The sequence below is a fragment of the Tenebrio molitor genome, chromosome 7 (genome assembly GCF_963966145.1).
Source record: "Tenebrio molitor chromosome 7, icTenMoli1.1, whole genome shotgun sequence".
NCBI lineage: Eukaryota > Metazoa > Arthropoda > Insecta > Coleoptera > Tenebrionidae > Tenebrio > Tenebrio molitor.
In genome coordinates, this window is record NC_091052.1 from 14,176,380 (window position 1) to 14,192,507 (window position 16,128).

The window sequence follows — 16,128 nt, forward strand, 5'->3', positions numbered from 1 at the left end:
TTAATATGATTCTTCTCGACTGATACAAATTGCGTGTAAATATAGCAGCACTAAACTAAACAGTGTAATAAAATGTTCACTGATGCAATGGTTATCGTTTAATCGTTGTTTAAAATCGATAAAAACGACGGCTAAAGTACACAGTTTGCCTTTTTGTTATTATTAGATTTTTAACCTACATCGGAGATTAGCGAACCGCCGGAAAAAATCGCGCGGCCTCACTTGCATCGCTCAACATTTCGCACCGCTACTCAACTCCTTCGACTCTTATCGCGATTGTACTAGCCTGCGACACTCCCAAAGAGTCAAGCTACCAAATGTTGAAAAAATTTTGAAAATCGGTCCACCTGTTGTCGAGTCTATTCGAAACAAACAAACATACAAACCTGGAAAGATGAGTTTTGCATGTTTTTATCAATATTTCGTGGAGTAGAGGACGTCGAAGGGGTCACGAGAGGTCTGTGTTGAAGAAAATTTTCTTGCAGACGAAGATAGATGTAGAAGAGGAGGGAGTTTCATCAGTTGTTGCTGCAATTTTCGTTGCACTTTAATCGATTTCGTGGTGTTTTACCTGTGTGACCTCTGGATACCCAAACGGCGGATGCGATGAGCAATATAAGACAACAAAAACAGTTCGCCGAAAGAGGTGAGCGGCTTGCTCTTCTAATTAGCACATCTATACGAAATTCCGAGCCAGCTGCGCTCCGACTCGGCTGAAGCAAGAGTTATTATATGATTTTATGGCGGCTCAGCTGTTGTTTGAATACATCCGAGACAGTCGAACTAAAGATGTTATTCTTCAATATCACAGTGTCGCGATAAGCCTAAAAGAAAAGACGTGTCATTATTTTTAGTGCGGTGTTTCGTAATGGAGTGACGACAAGACAAGGGTACCACTTGTTTGGATATTTGTCTTTGACAGTTTACTAAATAAAGTCAACGTAAATAATTATACGAGTACAAAATGAAGTTTGTGACTAAGATCCTAACATGTGTTCAAATAAACTGTGAAACAAGAAATATGTTGTGCCCCGGTTGCCAAAAACGCTGCGTTTATCTATGCGTGCATGTAAGTCGATGAAAAATTCCAACTGGTGATGGTATGTTCACTTTTTTCCTCCGGAGAAAGATTTATCTGTTTTGGGGAATGCGATAGGAGCGGGATGGGCGGGTTGGACTTTGTTTATAAGTGATTTCCTCCAATTGAAACTCGGCGTCTAACATAAATTAACTCTCTGTTATTATACAATAAGTTGGAATGGCGGTTGCGTCCATAAAAAAATCTGTAGGTGGCATTCTTTCAGATTTACTCGCACGCAGGTGTCGCTTTCCAATATTTCTTCAAATCTCATTTGAATTTCAAGCGGTTCCAGAGCTTTCTCCAATAACTCAGATTTTAATTCCTGCGCCACTAAAAGCTACGGAATGGCTCTGACGTGTTTACAAATCAGAGTGAAACGCCGAAGGGAGCAATGTGGAGGTGTTCCTGCGAAATTAAAAAATTGTTAAGTCGGGAGAAACTTTCACGATCCAGAACTAGATCTAGCAAATTGTAAGCTCGTAATGATGGCTTTCAAACTCTTCCGATTTACTTGTCCCTGACTTGGTGCAAAATCTTTAGTTTAATGAAAAAAATGTTCTAACAAGACACCAAAATTTGGGCTTTAGCTTTTCCTACAAAGTTCTGTAACAAAAATGTAAAGAAAAATTCTGCAGATGTATTAAACAAACTTAGTTTTGGGTTACTTGGGTACAAAAAATTAAGAACAAAAGGAAACAATTTTTAAACACTACTACAGTAGAGGTCTTGGATTTTCTCATGGGCTATGAGTCATATCTGCGCAAACGACGAATATCAGTCTCAAGTAGGCGCTACAAACCGACCGGAAAACATCGTCATTTGTTAGGTTAGTGTCGTCTCTCTCTTGTCCATTTGGATGCAAAGTAGTCGATGTTTTCAGTTTTCATTCACAGATTTTTCACTGGTTCATCACTCCGCCTTCGCGCAGATTTCCAAGGTCACAGCCCATGAGACAATCCAACAACTCTGCAGGAGTTTCAAAAACTAAAAAATGTGAATTCATTTTTTAAATATAAATATTCTTGTTCATTTTTGTTCCAATCGTTCATTCTTTTACTAATTGTTTTTAACTATTTTCAGTTGCAATTTCATAGTGCTTTAATCGTTTTAGAAAATTTTTTGGAGTTTACTAAAGCTTTTTTGTTGTGGAAATTCACAGAGTCGCAGACGAGAACGAGTGAAAAACGAGGAAAAATTTGCAGAAACTACACTAAGTAATTATTTGAGATGTATTTATTTATGTTCACATTTCTTGGTGACACTGTTTAACATTTTTTTTTGATCAATGAAAAGCACGAAAAAAATTCCACTTAAAGAAAACAGTGGAGGGATATATATTTTTTTAAGTACAAGAAGGAAAGGCATTTCTGGTGTAGCAGACGCAACATGCGAAAAAAATGTTTTTTGGGTTATCTGAGGTAGAAGAATTTTTTTTTCCTTGAGATGTGAAGTAACTAGTTAGGTAAAGTGTTAGACAAGAAAAAAATCATAGGGGGAAAACGTAGTTTTAATTGATTTGAGATGACAAGAATAAGTTTTAAAAAAAATCCAAATCTTGAGGACCTTTTGTCAGAAATCCAGATTAGAGTATTATTGTAGAAAGTGGGATTTATTAACACAAAAAAATTAAATTGGATATTTAAGACGAAGGTCTTTTCGTCTCTGTCGTTTTACTTCTTATGCGAAACAAAAAACTTCATGTTTCTTAGTGGAAATGTGGAAAAACTTTAGAATTCAGAAAAGCTCGACGAGAAAAATGATATAAGGACAACGGTTTTAAAAAGAAAAATCTCTATTTGTTGAGAAAATCTACCACACTTTGCGAAGCAGACTTTAAAACAAAAATAAAAAATTAACTCTGATTCGTCACTGTTTGCTTTGTAAAAGACTATTTTTTCAAGATTAGAAATCAGTAGAATTTGTTTTATTTATGAAAATCTAGAAGAATAAAATAATTTCGTCGACATTTAGGAATTTTCAGTGGATCTCTCTTGTGCGTGAATAATTTCGAAAAATTTTTCCCACTCCACGAATGCTTTTGTCGTTGTAGAAATAAGCACGGGTCGCAGACGCAGACTAAATTTAGAATTTTCTCATTAAAATAGTAAAAAATAAAAGTTTCTCGGTACACCCCTAACAGACCCAAATAAATTTCAAAAATTAATTCTTGAGGGATTTGCAACGTTTGAATGTTTTGAGGAGAATAAATTTTCTCGTAAGAAATGTTGTAAATTTGTCATCTAGTGGTAGTATTTTTTGAGGAGATTGGGGCGAATTAATCGTCCGCAATAACCATCAAGGGCCAATAAATATGAACAAAGGTCCAATAAAAGCGCAAGAAACAAACAACAATGGCACCGGATCCGTATCGGCAAAAATAAATTATTTTGCGCCGTAAAGCGCAAATCTGCTATTTACCAAACATAATGGGTCATCTAATTACCGCCTTAATGGTCCACTTTTCCCAAATTAGCCATATTTTCCAACAATGAGCCCATCTAATTTTTTCCCCAACAATAACAATACGAATCGTTTAATAAATCTCACTATATTTACAATAAAAACTCGTAAACGTACACTAAACTTAATTAATTAGTTTATTAAGCCATAAAATTACGCTAACATGTTTAATGTGTTTGCGAGTAGGTATAATTGATAATTTTATGATTGAGCTTCTACACAACAGTTTCCGAAGAGTGAGCCGCTCCCGCCACCCCCAACCCGGCTGACTCACTTTTTTCACATCTCGCTCACGAATCCGTTAAATTCCACCTCGCTTTAACTATGCGAATTTATAGGCCGTAAACCGTTCGGCATTTTTGATGTTGACCATTATTTGGATATTCCACTAGGATTTACTAGTTCTTGCATAATTTGTTTAAGAGCCAAACTTGACGCACATGTGTTGCCGGCCGGGAATCAGGCGTTTTCGCAATTCGCTTGTTTAAATTACACTGATTTATGACAGGTCGACCGATGACAGGCCGGGTCACGGGGTTCGGAGACGAGAATTCCATTTTTCGGGAGACGCAGAGGGACCAGAGTGGCTCCCTGAGGGACGCCGATGCCCATTTCGGTTACCTAATCAGAGGTGTTCGAAAATAATTACATTTTTAAAAATTCGTAATTTTGAAAGGCAGATTTACGTTGTTCGAGGACATGAGTCGGCAAAAAACTGTCAACGACCTTTCTGGAACTCGCTCCAAACATGACGAAACGACAGAATTGGCGGGAAAATTCAGCTCGTCAAAAAAAATTCAGATTTGAACAGTTTGGGCAAGAGTTAATTTTTGAAAATTATTTAAGATTTGTTTTTTGGTTAGAAACTCTCAAGAAAATTATATTTTAACACGCACAATTTTGAAAATTTCATACCAAGGAGCTCACTTATTAGAAAAATTTAAAAACAACGCAATTGATAATTTCTTGTGTAAATAATATCGGGTGTTCATTTAAATTTATCCTCAAAGTAGGCGTTGAAGAGTCAATTGTGAACGCACCACGGATTACACATCACGGATCAGCTGTTTAATCTTACCTCACTTTTTACGTTATTTGTGTTTTTACTCTGCAGACGAGCGAGTGATGCGTTCACAATCGACTCTTCAACGCCTACTTTGAGTAGAAATTTAAATGAACACCCGATATATAAAATTAAGTATGTTTATAATATTTTCAAAATCACATATTTTTTGGCACGTTGTTAAATGGAACAAGCTTTGCAGATAATAATTTTTGCTGAAGATTAAAATCAATTAAATAATATCCTTTTACAATATCCTTCTTCAGATATGAGAATTTAAATTTTTGTACCTAATCCCTGGTACTACATTAAATTGTTTTTGCTCATTTTTTCTCGATGAAATAAATCACGTTGTATACCTACTGCATTATATTATAAAAAGAAGTCATGTTTAAAATGCGAATACATATGTCTAAATTGCTCAACACCTTAACAAAGAATTAGTTGTCAAAGGCCTAAATCCTAAATTTAATAGATAGAAAAGGGTCAAGAGCAGTTATCTGCGGTACCCATGATTTGTTTTTTGGTTAGAAACAGTCTTAAAAAAATGATATTTCAACATTTCAGGTTTTAAAGTTTAATGAACTTATTCATTGGTATCTAAAGAGCAAAAAAATCCTATTTTTTAGAATAATATTAAGAAAACAATGTAATTTTGAGTAAGTTCTATGTAACACACATATACCTAACGAATTTTCTATCAAATTTGTAACATCTTTTTGTGAAAGATTTTTGAAAATAACTAAATTTTGAAACATTTCAGACTAGTGATATCGAAATTGTACAAAAATGATACATTTTGTGTTAAAACTGGAGAATGCAACGAAAAAAAAATTTTAGAAACTTGGAAAAACGTTTTAAACATCTAAATAAGTACCAACTACTTTACAGCTCTTATTTTTTAATGAATTTTTTTTTTTTTTTCAAAATGGAAAATGTTCAAAGTTTAGTTAACAAATTTGAACCTTAAAAATTAAAAAAAAAAATTGAATCAATTTCTGTTTTTTTTTTGTCCTTACCAACTGCCTAGATTTGATTTGAAAACTAAAAAACTGGTTTTTGCAAACCTGTGATTGGCGTTGTAGAACACACACTTTGACTCCACGGAAAATAGACAATTATGTGGAGATAGAAGAGGTCCCAGAGCGGGCTCTTGTGGGACACGTATATTTTTCGGACGTTCTGTAGACCGTTAGAATCGCTGAAAATGCAAATGTTTGCGCTGATTTCCCGGTCCATGGCAGCAGAGCAGGCAGATTATCGGTTGCCCCGGCAATGCACGTCGGTCGATACTGTGTCTGGTGCTCATTGGTCCGTCGGAGGAGGCCCTGTCATGGTCGCTGAAGCTCGAAGCTCGCAATTTCACTTTTCGGTGGAGACTTTGGAGACAAATGTGGAGATCGGGCAGTACCTGTCGTGTCCCGATTTAGCTTTTATGCGCGTTCCTGTGCATCTTTCATTCAATATCACGTTACCTTTTGTATATTTAAAAAGAAAAACAAACTCGGTTGGACGGAACAAAAAGAAAAACTCCCGTGTAAACATTAGTCTGAACGTGTCGGATATTATTTACGTTGGCATGAGCCAGTTTAAACAAAGCCGGGAAAATCAACAGAAAAAGTGAAAACTAAATAAACAGGCGGTCGGGAGATCTCGGCGGCCTTTTGACATTCAAATCCAGTCGGTCGCCGATTTTCGGAAAATCCTCGCCGCCTCTCGCCATCAACGAGCTTAATGACGTAAAGCTGAAAGCTTTTTTATGGTCACGCATCGACGGCGGGGCGATCCTGATCGGCTCTGGAAGAAACGAGCAAGTGTGTCGCGCATAAATTAAAGAGCGCCAGTTGGCAAGGCGAATTCCTCTGGCAACGCTTAATTAAAATTCTTCGCCGTTGTTCGACGTTAATTAACCATGTTGTGTATGATTTAAGAGTGGACCGTTATGTGTCTCCAACACTCGTAAACTCCATTATTCCGGGATGGAAGAAATCCGAGGCGGACAAAAACTTGTGACAAATCATGTTTAAACTAGAAATTTACGGGATCAGATCTTTTTTGCATCACAAAGACCTACTAATAATTTTCGGTTGGGATTTCAAAGCAAACACCAGATGACACCTGCACGAGGTGGTGGACCCGCCTGGTACCGGATCCACACATTTTTAAAGGAAAATTCTTGCTCCAAAATCAAATCTCTCTGTCTAGAATCTAATGGGAATTTAATTTATGCGACAGAAAGGCAAATTTCACGGTTCAATAAGTATACAGTGAAAGGTACAGATGTGGCGTGGTTGCTTAACACAATTACTCCCACTAAAAGTACCTAGTCTCAAGATTATTTCATTTTAATTTCATAATAAATTACGGAGAAATCAGAGCTCGGTATCGCTCAAGACACAAGAGATTTTTTGTGAGATGGAATGGAAAAAGCGTTGCAAATGATAATTTGAAATCGAGCTCGATAGTGATATTCACTTTGCATAAAAGAATCTTTTTTTTAACTTCTAGGAAATAATAAATAAGCAATAATAAATCACACCGCGTTATATCGAAAAAAATATGTAAACTTAATTTTTTCTAAGCTGTAAACAGACTGGACAGTCAAATCTCCCAACCTAATACCTATTGATTTTTTGTGGAGTCACGTTTATTGTGATCACTCCAACGAGGGATTAGTTTTGAAAGTGAAAATATCAAATTTGGTAAATAGAAGAGGGCCCGAAGCGACTGTCTGTGGTATACAAAATTTGTTTGGGCGAATTAAGGAGTTGAAAATTTCCAAAATTCAAGTTATTAGCTGGAAAAATTCAATTCACGTCACATGTTTTATTCGTTTGTGAAGAATCCGAAATTGTGTAAATCTGGATTCAATATTGGAGAATCTTGATCAAGGATTGATTATTGAAAATTATTTAGGCGTGGTGGGAGTGTTGTACTCGTAATGTTACTACGGAGAAACTTCATTGCTTTGGTTGTGCTAAGAAGAAATCTGTTGACAAAATCAAAAATTGTGAATTTAGCAGATAGAAGAGGACCAAAAGTGACTGTCTGCGGTACACAAGATTTTTTTAGAAACAATTTTAAAATTTATTGGCCAATAAAATAAACTACGTTTTTCCCGCATCATTGAAAGATACCTCCACGTCACTGTTAAAGTGGCTAATCAAATCCATTATTTATTGACTTTTTTAACTTTGTTTAATACTTTTCCCATTTTTAAATAAAACAAGCCTCGCAGATGATATTTTCAATGAAATATGTATTATCCTTTAAAAATTACAAATATTTTTCTTCATACGAAAATTTAATTTCTTTTTATTATTCCTAGGTATTATTTTAAATTTTTAAAATTAATTTGTTTATTTTCTTTCTGAATAAATAATCCACGTCATACGAGTACAAGGCATTGTGTTTAAAAAAAAGACCGAATTTGATATTTTTTAAACTCTAAATAAATTAGCCAGTCAAAGCTGCCGATATACCTAATATCTATTGATTTTTTTTTGGACCATGTTTAAAACATAATATCTACCTGCAAGCAAACATGTACTTCTCAATTAACAATATTTTACAATAAATACTTATCCAACGTAGGTTAATAGAAAAATTTAAAAATAATGTAATTAATTCTTTTTAATACCGTGCCTTCAAATAAATTCGGAATTAGAGTAGGCTGTGATTTATATATTTAGTCTATTAACAGTTGGTAGACACGTGTACTGTGCTGTCAAATATCACTGCTCTGCTGTCTTTAAAAATTGCATGTTGCCATCTTCATTAAAATCACAGCCTACTCCACTTCCGGATTTATTTGAAGTCACGGTATAAATAATTTATAAAATTATTTTCAGATTTTTTGCCATTTTTATTAAATATACCTAACAAGCTTTGCAGGTGACGATTTTTTTTTAATTAATGAAAATCTTTCTAAAGTGTTCTGCTTTAAACAGTAACAAATCACAGATCGGTATTGATGCAAATTTAATTTTTTTATAAGTATGTAATTAAAAATAATATTTATAAATATTTGTCAGTAGAGTGTTTTCTAGGTTCAATTTATTGGCGAGCCAGTCAATACCCAATCTAACACCTATTGAATTTCATTGGAGCAAAGTAGGTACATGTAATTCAAACTTTAGGAAATCTTTCAGCAAATACCTACTGAATCTAAACTAAAATAATTGCTCTAGGTATACCTATAGAGTTAATGGAGAAAATGTCTTCAGATGGAAATTCTTCTGTGCACGTGCCAGAAAAACTTTTTTTCTTTTTCTTTGAATATAAAACAATAGGTAATTAATTTTTTCAAAACACAAGGTTGAAAACATTGTTAAGCTTTTTTCCAACATGTCCAGACATATCAAAAAACCATGAAATTGATAGAACGAAAAACAAATAATATTACTTAGTAGGAGTGTGATTTTTTTTTAATCAGGCGATTCAAAATCAAAGAAATTCCTTTTCGAGAGGATTTCCCTTGCCATTCAACGTGGAAACGCTGCAAGCATTCGGGGCGCATTTCCAGATTCCGCAATATTATCGGAAATTTTTGTAGGTATTATAAAACAAAAATGTTATGTAATTATGTTATTAATTATTTTTGAATGTGTACTTCTATTAATTTTTTTTTTAATAAGCACCTACCCAACAAGTATAGTACCCACCTGCAAGGATTGTTTTATTTAATTTTTCGTGAAATGTTAATAGGTAATACCAAACTAGAACATTTTACTGAAATAGTAAATACATAAATAATTTTTAAATAATATTCTAATCTAAACTTGACACTTTTTAAAATTTATCTTATCAACCCACTCGCTCCATCATTTCCATTTTCCTATTTCCTCGAGTCATGGGTGACTAAACCTGATAAAGGATTTTCTTGTGAAACATGACATTCGATTTTTTTCCCGTGGAAAATGTTCTCGTCGACCGTGAAATTTCCGCCCCCGGCTCTGCTCTCGCCGCCGCACTAAACCGTCCCGGTGAATGGCAACCACTTTATTAAATCGTACATGTGGAGTAACAACAATGCTAATGGCAGCAATTCAAAAGACATTTAAAACAGGTGTCGCGTCTGAAAGCGATAAATTAAAAATAACTAATGAATCCAAAAATACCCCATAACCGTTCCTCCGGCATATATCAATCGGAATGCCGGGCCTAAAACCCTATAAAAATCCTCCGGTAATGGCCGTGGCTGTGCGACAGAGACGCCCCGATGCTGCCGCCGCGCTCCGGAGGGAAACGGCGGCGGCGGAGAGCGCATGCCCTGCAAAGTCGCCGGCATTTGCCTGCCGGATCCAGAATAGATTAGTAATGTCTTCTTGGACGGTGGCGCAGGCGCCTTGGAGTCGACGTGTGAAGTACCTTGGCGGGCGTAACCACTCTCGAACTTCTTCTGATACCATGAATCCGAAACCTGCATAACAAGTGTACTGTGTGTGATAATAGTTCTCAAGTAATAGTGAAAATAAAAATTTTATTAAACGTTTTATGGATTCTATTTTCGCCGTCGCCACAATACATCTCTGAACGCCGCCGTCGTTATTGTTGTTGTAAGTGTTAATGTATTTATTTATTGCTTCTTCAAATCGACCATTTAAACTGTTTTATTTTACTCAGGGTGAGGAATCTCGCCCCCCACACCGCTCCCCCATTCAAGCTTTTTTATTAAATTTTTTTTTTTGCATGTTTCGTGCACATTTGCAATTCAAATTTTCGCCAGGAACGTGACAAATTCTCCGCTTTTTCGCTAATTGGGCGATCGCATCTAAACCGGGTTTAATTAAACGCGGCCCCCAGGGTGGCGATGCAAATTCAGATTTGGCGTGAAAGTGGCTAATAGGATCGCGATTTCCTATTGGATTTTTTTCACAAAGGTCGCCAAACGTTTTTAAACGAGAGCGCCAAATTGCAAAATATATACAGTGTGACCAATTCGAGACCCAACCTGTAAGTAGGTACACTGTAAAAACTGGACTCAATAGATACTAAGGAAATCGTAATAATTCATTTTTATTCGTATTAAATGTCAAGTATATTGACACTGTAAAATTAACACCAATATCTATAAATAAGTGTTAGTGCTAGTTTAATTTAAATTATTCCTGATTTAATTGGAGGACTAACCGTCGGATGGAGTATAAGCCTTGCCGTAAATAAACTATTATTATTATTATTATGAGTAAGTTAATTTTTTTATTAATGTAATTCACGTTTAACGAACACCATTTGAGCAATCAGAAAGAATAATTTTATCTCTATTGTTTTACAAATTTTCTTTCAATTCCTTTTTGACTTCTTTTTCTTGTCAATTTGCTCAGTAAAAATATTTTTCCATTTACAGAATCTCCCTTAAAATTTAGATCAACATCTATAGATATTTTTTGTGTCAAAATTTTTCAAAAAATCTGATAGGTAACCAAAAAAAAAATACATTTTGAGTTGGTCTTAGTTTTGAAAGTAAAAAAAAATCTTCTATTTTTGTTTATAACAGTACAACAAGAATGTTTGCAATATTTCTATTCCTGCATTTAAAAAAAATATATTTAATTGAAAAACCTCATGAAATTTTGAAAAATCTGGAACAATTTCTTATCTAAAATAATTCAAATTAAATCTTTAATTTTAATTTCTAAATTTACATTTTTTTTTTTGCATTAAGACACCACAAAAAGATAAGAATCTTTCAAAAGTCCGTAACTAGATTCACATAATTTTTTCAAAAATTGTAAAAATTAAACTTTGGTTTTATCTTCTTGCTTTGTGATTTTGAGTTCATTTAACTTACATTTCGTAAAATATTTCTTTAAAAACCTGAAACCTTCCTATTTTATTTGTGCCTGGCCAACAATGCCAGCGAAGCTTGCACTTTCCGTCCTTCTTCCACCGCTTCTAGCCTTTACGACCGAGTGAAATTATTATATAAATTGGAAACATTTAAGTGCTCTGCTACTCGATAACCTAGCAATTACAATCTGGCGACCTCTACCCTCCAATCTCCTTTTAATTCCTCCTCTATTTTACTGAGGAATATAAGGTGAAGGAGTATCACAATAAAACGCAATCCTTATAAATGGCGCCGTAAAGGTGAAATATATTTATTAGGTTCAGGTTGCAATAACCGTCTAACCCCGTCATCCCATCTTTCCGTCACAAAAATCGCATCATCGCCGCACGTACCAAATCTCACCTTCGCCGTGCGAGTTTGTGAATTAATTAGATTACGCGTGAGTTGGCGACGCCGTTAATTCGCAACGTTCGACTTATGAGTAATCGTAAAAGTTAACTGACCGCAAAATGACCGTTCGAAAAGGAAACATTTTGCAGCACGTTCTTAATTATGGCGAGCTTCACAAATTTCGTCGCGAGTGATCACAACTTCCGGTGCGAAGGAGATGATTCAAGTGGAGATTAGTCGAGAAGTTTTTAGAGACGTAAATGGCCAGTTGCGATATTTTTAGGTTTATTTGAGTGAATCAGTGATTTGTGTTGTGTTTTCGTAGAAAACGTTTCGTCGACACCATTTTGGAAATGTACTCGTCAGCGTGCTGGCAATGTGTTTGTTGTTTATGTTCTAATTAAACGAACATTTTTTTGGTTTTTTTTGTGTACGTAATTGTAGATAAGAATTTGATTTTTTTAGTGTCGAGATAAATTTTCCATGTACAAAAAATAAACACTAGACAGAGTCGTAAACACGACGTAAATGTGTTCAACACTAGCGTAAGCAAGTGTTAGGCAGTCCCCCCCTCCCAACAATATTTCAAATATTTTTATCACAACGATTTCAACCAAACTCGATCTTCTTTGGGGGATTTTCGAAGAATTATTGCGCAATGTATTTTCTTAAACGAACACAATCGAGATTAATCGCTTGTATTGAGTAGATAAGTACAAAGCATGACACGTTGTAAACTAGTTTTAAAAATCCGACGCTATTATACTACCTCATTTATGCAGTTTATGTGGTAAACATGCAATTAAATCAAAATTAACTGCTTTTTATGCCAACAAATATTGTATGGTCCGCCTCACGAGAACAATGTATGCTTAAGTGCAACACCACAAAAATGTGTTTTGGAAGGAAATCATTTCAATTGGACAAAGTGCAGATTTTGGTGACATTTTTAGGCCAAGATTTCTCAAATCCTAGCAAATTTTACTTTAATTGCATTCAACTGTTCTCAAGAGGAGCTAACAACTACACTCAAGGGTGATTTTGTAATTTTCTTCTGAGGAAATATTGGTTTTGGGTCCATTTTCGAAAAATACGTCGAGAAATTTTGGAAATTGTCTGGAGTAGCAATATTGTTCAGTTCTTAATGAAAATGCGATTAAAATTGAAAAGCGTCGAGTTATAAAAAATGTGGCATCAATTTTGGCGAAATGTGGAGTGAAAGTTTTTTCAAAATTGAACAAATTTTACTTTGACTCAACCGTTCAACTTCTGTCTCAAAAGCGTTCTGAAGGTTTTTCCAAAGAGAATTTTCATTTTTGGTCCATTTTGGAAAAATGTATTTCTTTGAAAGATTTTAACAAAATTTTGGAAAGTTTTGACTGGAATAAATCATGCAATTTTCAAATAAAATGCGATTTGGAAACGACCCAACCTATTAAAAGGACCTCACAAAACGAAATGCAAATTTTGGCACCGGTTTTGGCAAGTCAAAAAATTTTCAAAATTGAATAAATTTTACTGTACCTAATTCCGTTCAACTTCTGTCTCAAAGGCTTTCTGAATTTTTTCCAAAGAAAATTTTCATTTTTGCCCCATTTTGGAAAAATATATGTACCTACATTTTACTTTGAAGGATTTTGACAAAATTCAGAAAATGTTTGACTGGAATAAATCATTCAATTTTAAAATAAAATGAGCTTTGGTAACGACCCAAGGTATTAAAAGAGCTTCACAAGAAAAAAATTAAATTTTGGCACTGATTTTGGCAAAACATTTAGTTACAAAATTTTCAAAATGAACAAATTTTACTCTGCTGGTTCTCAACCACCCAATTTTGTGTCTCAACAGCTTTGTATAATTTACTTCTCGCCAAATTTTAGTTTCTAGGCCTACTTTGACAAAATTTTGGAAGTTATGAGATTTGGACGAAATCTGGAAAATCTGTATCAAACAAAAAAAAAGTTTTTGTAATATATCGGATGTTCATTTAAATGTATCCTTATTTATTTGGCGTTAGAGGAATCGATTGTGAACGCACCACTCGTCAGTCTGCAAGTAAAAACATATCAGGTGATTCAAAATGACAACTATGTACGAAAATTTATGTGGTAGGTGGGGTAGAGTTAATATTTGTATGACATTTCATAAGCGTGCATTTGATTTTTTTAATTCCATTGCACATTGATTTGACAACTTTCAAAATTGCACGTCTATGAACTGTCAAAGAAATGTCAACTGTACCCTACCCACACAGTTGCCACATACATTTTCGTACATAGTTGCCATACTTGGCCACAATCATTTTGAATCACCCAATAAACAACGCAAAAAATGAGGTTATACTATTTAAACAGCTGGCGCGTTCACAATCGACTCTTCAACGCCTGCTTTGAGGATAAATGAACACCCGATATTTCTAATATTTTTTAAAATTTGTGTCTTGGTGGTTACTGTGTTGCATTGTGTTCTGTAGGATGGCGCGTTATCTTGTTGCGGCCGATTTGATTTAAGACGAACCGCCTAATTTCCAATTCGACGTAAGTATTGTGCATAAATTAATTACTAGCTCGTCATAAATCGACCCTGACACGTTAATATCTGTTGGACGATTACCAATTAATATAACAAGGATTAGAATCATGCGGCCGCATTACACGATTTAACAGCGCATTAAAACTAACACAAAAACACTGTTGAATACGTAATTTGCTCCGTGACACTTTATACGAGTCGTGGGCAGCAGAACATAGACGTTTGACAAATTACAATGAGATCTCGGCTAACGCCATTTGATAAAAATTGAGAATCACTTTTATGTGTTCGAAAACGACATAAAATCCACTCTTCCATCACTCCACTTATTGTATTTGATCAAGTGCTAACGCGTTTAATGGTGTTGGTCTATCGGAGTTTTATTTGCGCCATAATTGCACTTCTAGGCACGGTTCGGGTCACGCTCGATTTTCTGCGCTAAAAAAATATGTAATGACTCGGGGAGGCGATTAATTTCGGAACGATCACAATGGCGAGATTGTGACGGAGCGACGTAGGAATGCCGGAAACGGAGATTTTTCGACAGTGGCGCTGCTGCCGTGTGGGTTTACTGCGATAATTGACGGATCAGAACGGAAACACACATTTGAATACTGTAACATCAAATATAAACATGCAATAAAACGACTATATCATTGTTTTATGACAGGTATAACAATTAACAGGCCACCAAACGCTAATTATTCTTATTATACCTACCTGTCTGAGCCTCGTCTACCGTTCGTCTTTACAGTCGCTCGTACGTCTACTATTTTTATGGGGGCCATTCAGAATTTTTATTTGTTTACAAGTTTATTTAACTTAATTATATTGCTGCCTATTAACTATTTACACAGCATGAAAGTAAAAGTACTAAAAACTGACCTACGCCTAGCACTAACGGTGTATAAATTATGCCATAAACATTGTTTGTGGCTCTGGTTAGTGACTACTTTAAAACAGAGTAAAATATTAAGACTGTTTGCTTATATGTTTATCGTTCCATTCGTGTATTTAGCTTTATCATTACATCAATCACATTGGGTAAATAGCTGCCAACAATCGCACCGGATCACAAAGCCGCCCGCCTAATTTACAATCCCCTAGTCACATACTCCGTGCGCCAATTACCCTATCCCTAATTAGCCGATCACAAACTCGCCCCTCTACGCTCGCGCGCTGGGCGGGACCGAGCGTTTAGACCCGGCAATTTAGTAATGGCTTCTGTGACGTCACCGAACGCATCCAATCGCCTCGCGCCGCGTCGCCCCTCTTCCTCTCGGAGCGCCGCGTTGATTGGTCGAGCTCCCATCCAGCCGCTCATAAATTTTGACACTGTCATTCGAAGCCGCTCGTAAATTTGCCGGATGGGGGAGACAGTTCGGACGGGCGACGCCAGGGCGCGGAGAGGTTCGAGGACGGGATACAGAACGCTGTAACGGGGCGAGAAGAAATCTGCAACCGAGCGGAATCGCGACTAATTTCCGGAGTAATCCCACTAAAAATTTATACTTGGATTTTTTTTAAGCGACTATTAAAACAAATGGAAAAATATATGCACGAGGTGTTGGGGGATTTGTGATTTTCTCCACGGTATTCGGACAGTTTCTCACAGATGTCGCCGCGTTTGGGACAAGTTTTCTGCACTGCTTCTAGAGGGTAAGGGTCGATACTTGGGTTAGTTAAATATTCACCAGGATCGCTGCTCTTCCATTATTTACACAGCTAAGAACTAACTAATGGAACTGTGAAGAGTAATTAAGGAAACTATTTGAGTTATTGGTCGTGTGGGAGTTTAGCTGCGACCAG

General features: G+C 35.7%; 1 protein-coding gene across 10 annotated transcripts in view; it reads left to right on the plus strand.

The window, feature by feature from the left end:
- The first annotated feature begins 758 nt into the window (after positions 1-758).
- Positions 759-16,128, plus strand: part of Abd-B (Abdominal B) — an 80,489-nt gene continuing 65,119 nt past the window's right edge. For 3 of the 10 annotated variants that reach the window (XM_069053164.1, XM_069053159.1, XM_069053169.1), the window contains exon 1: positions 761-1,069. Coding sequence is in view for 3 of the 10 variants with exons in the window: in XM_069053159.1 (XP_068909260.1) it covers positions 965-1,069 (105 nt within the window). In the remaining 7 variants the exon portion in view is untranslated. Of the gene's footprint in view, positions 1,101-9,915; positions 10,163-16,128 lie in introns of those variants that run through there. The other 7 variants (XM_069053163.1, XM_069053172.1, XM_069053168.1 and 4 more) reach the window with 4 other exon arrangements.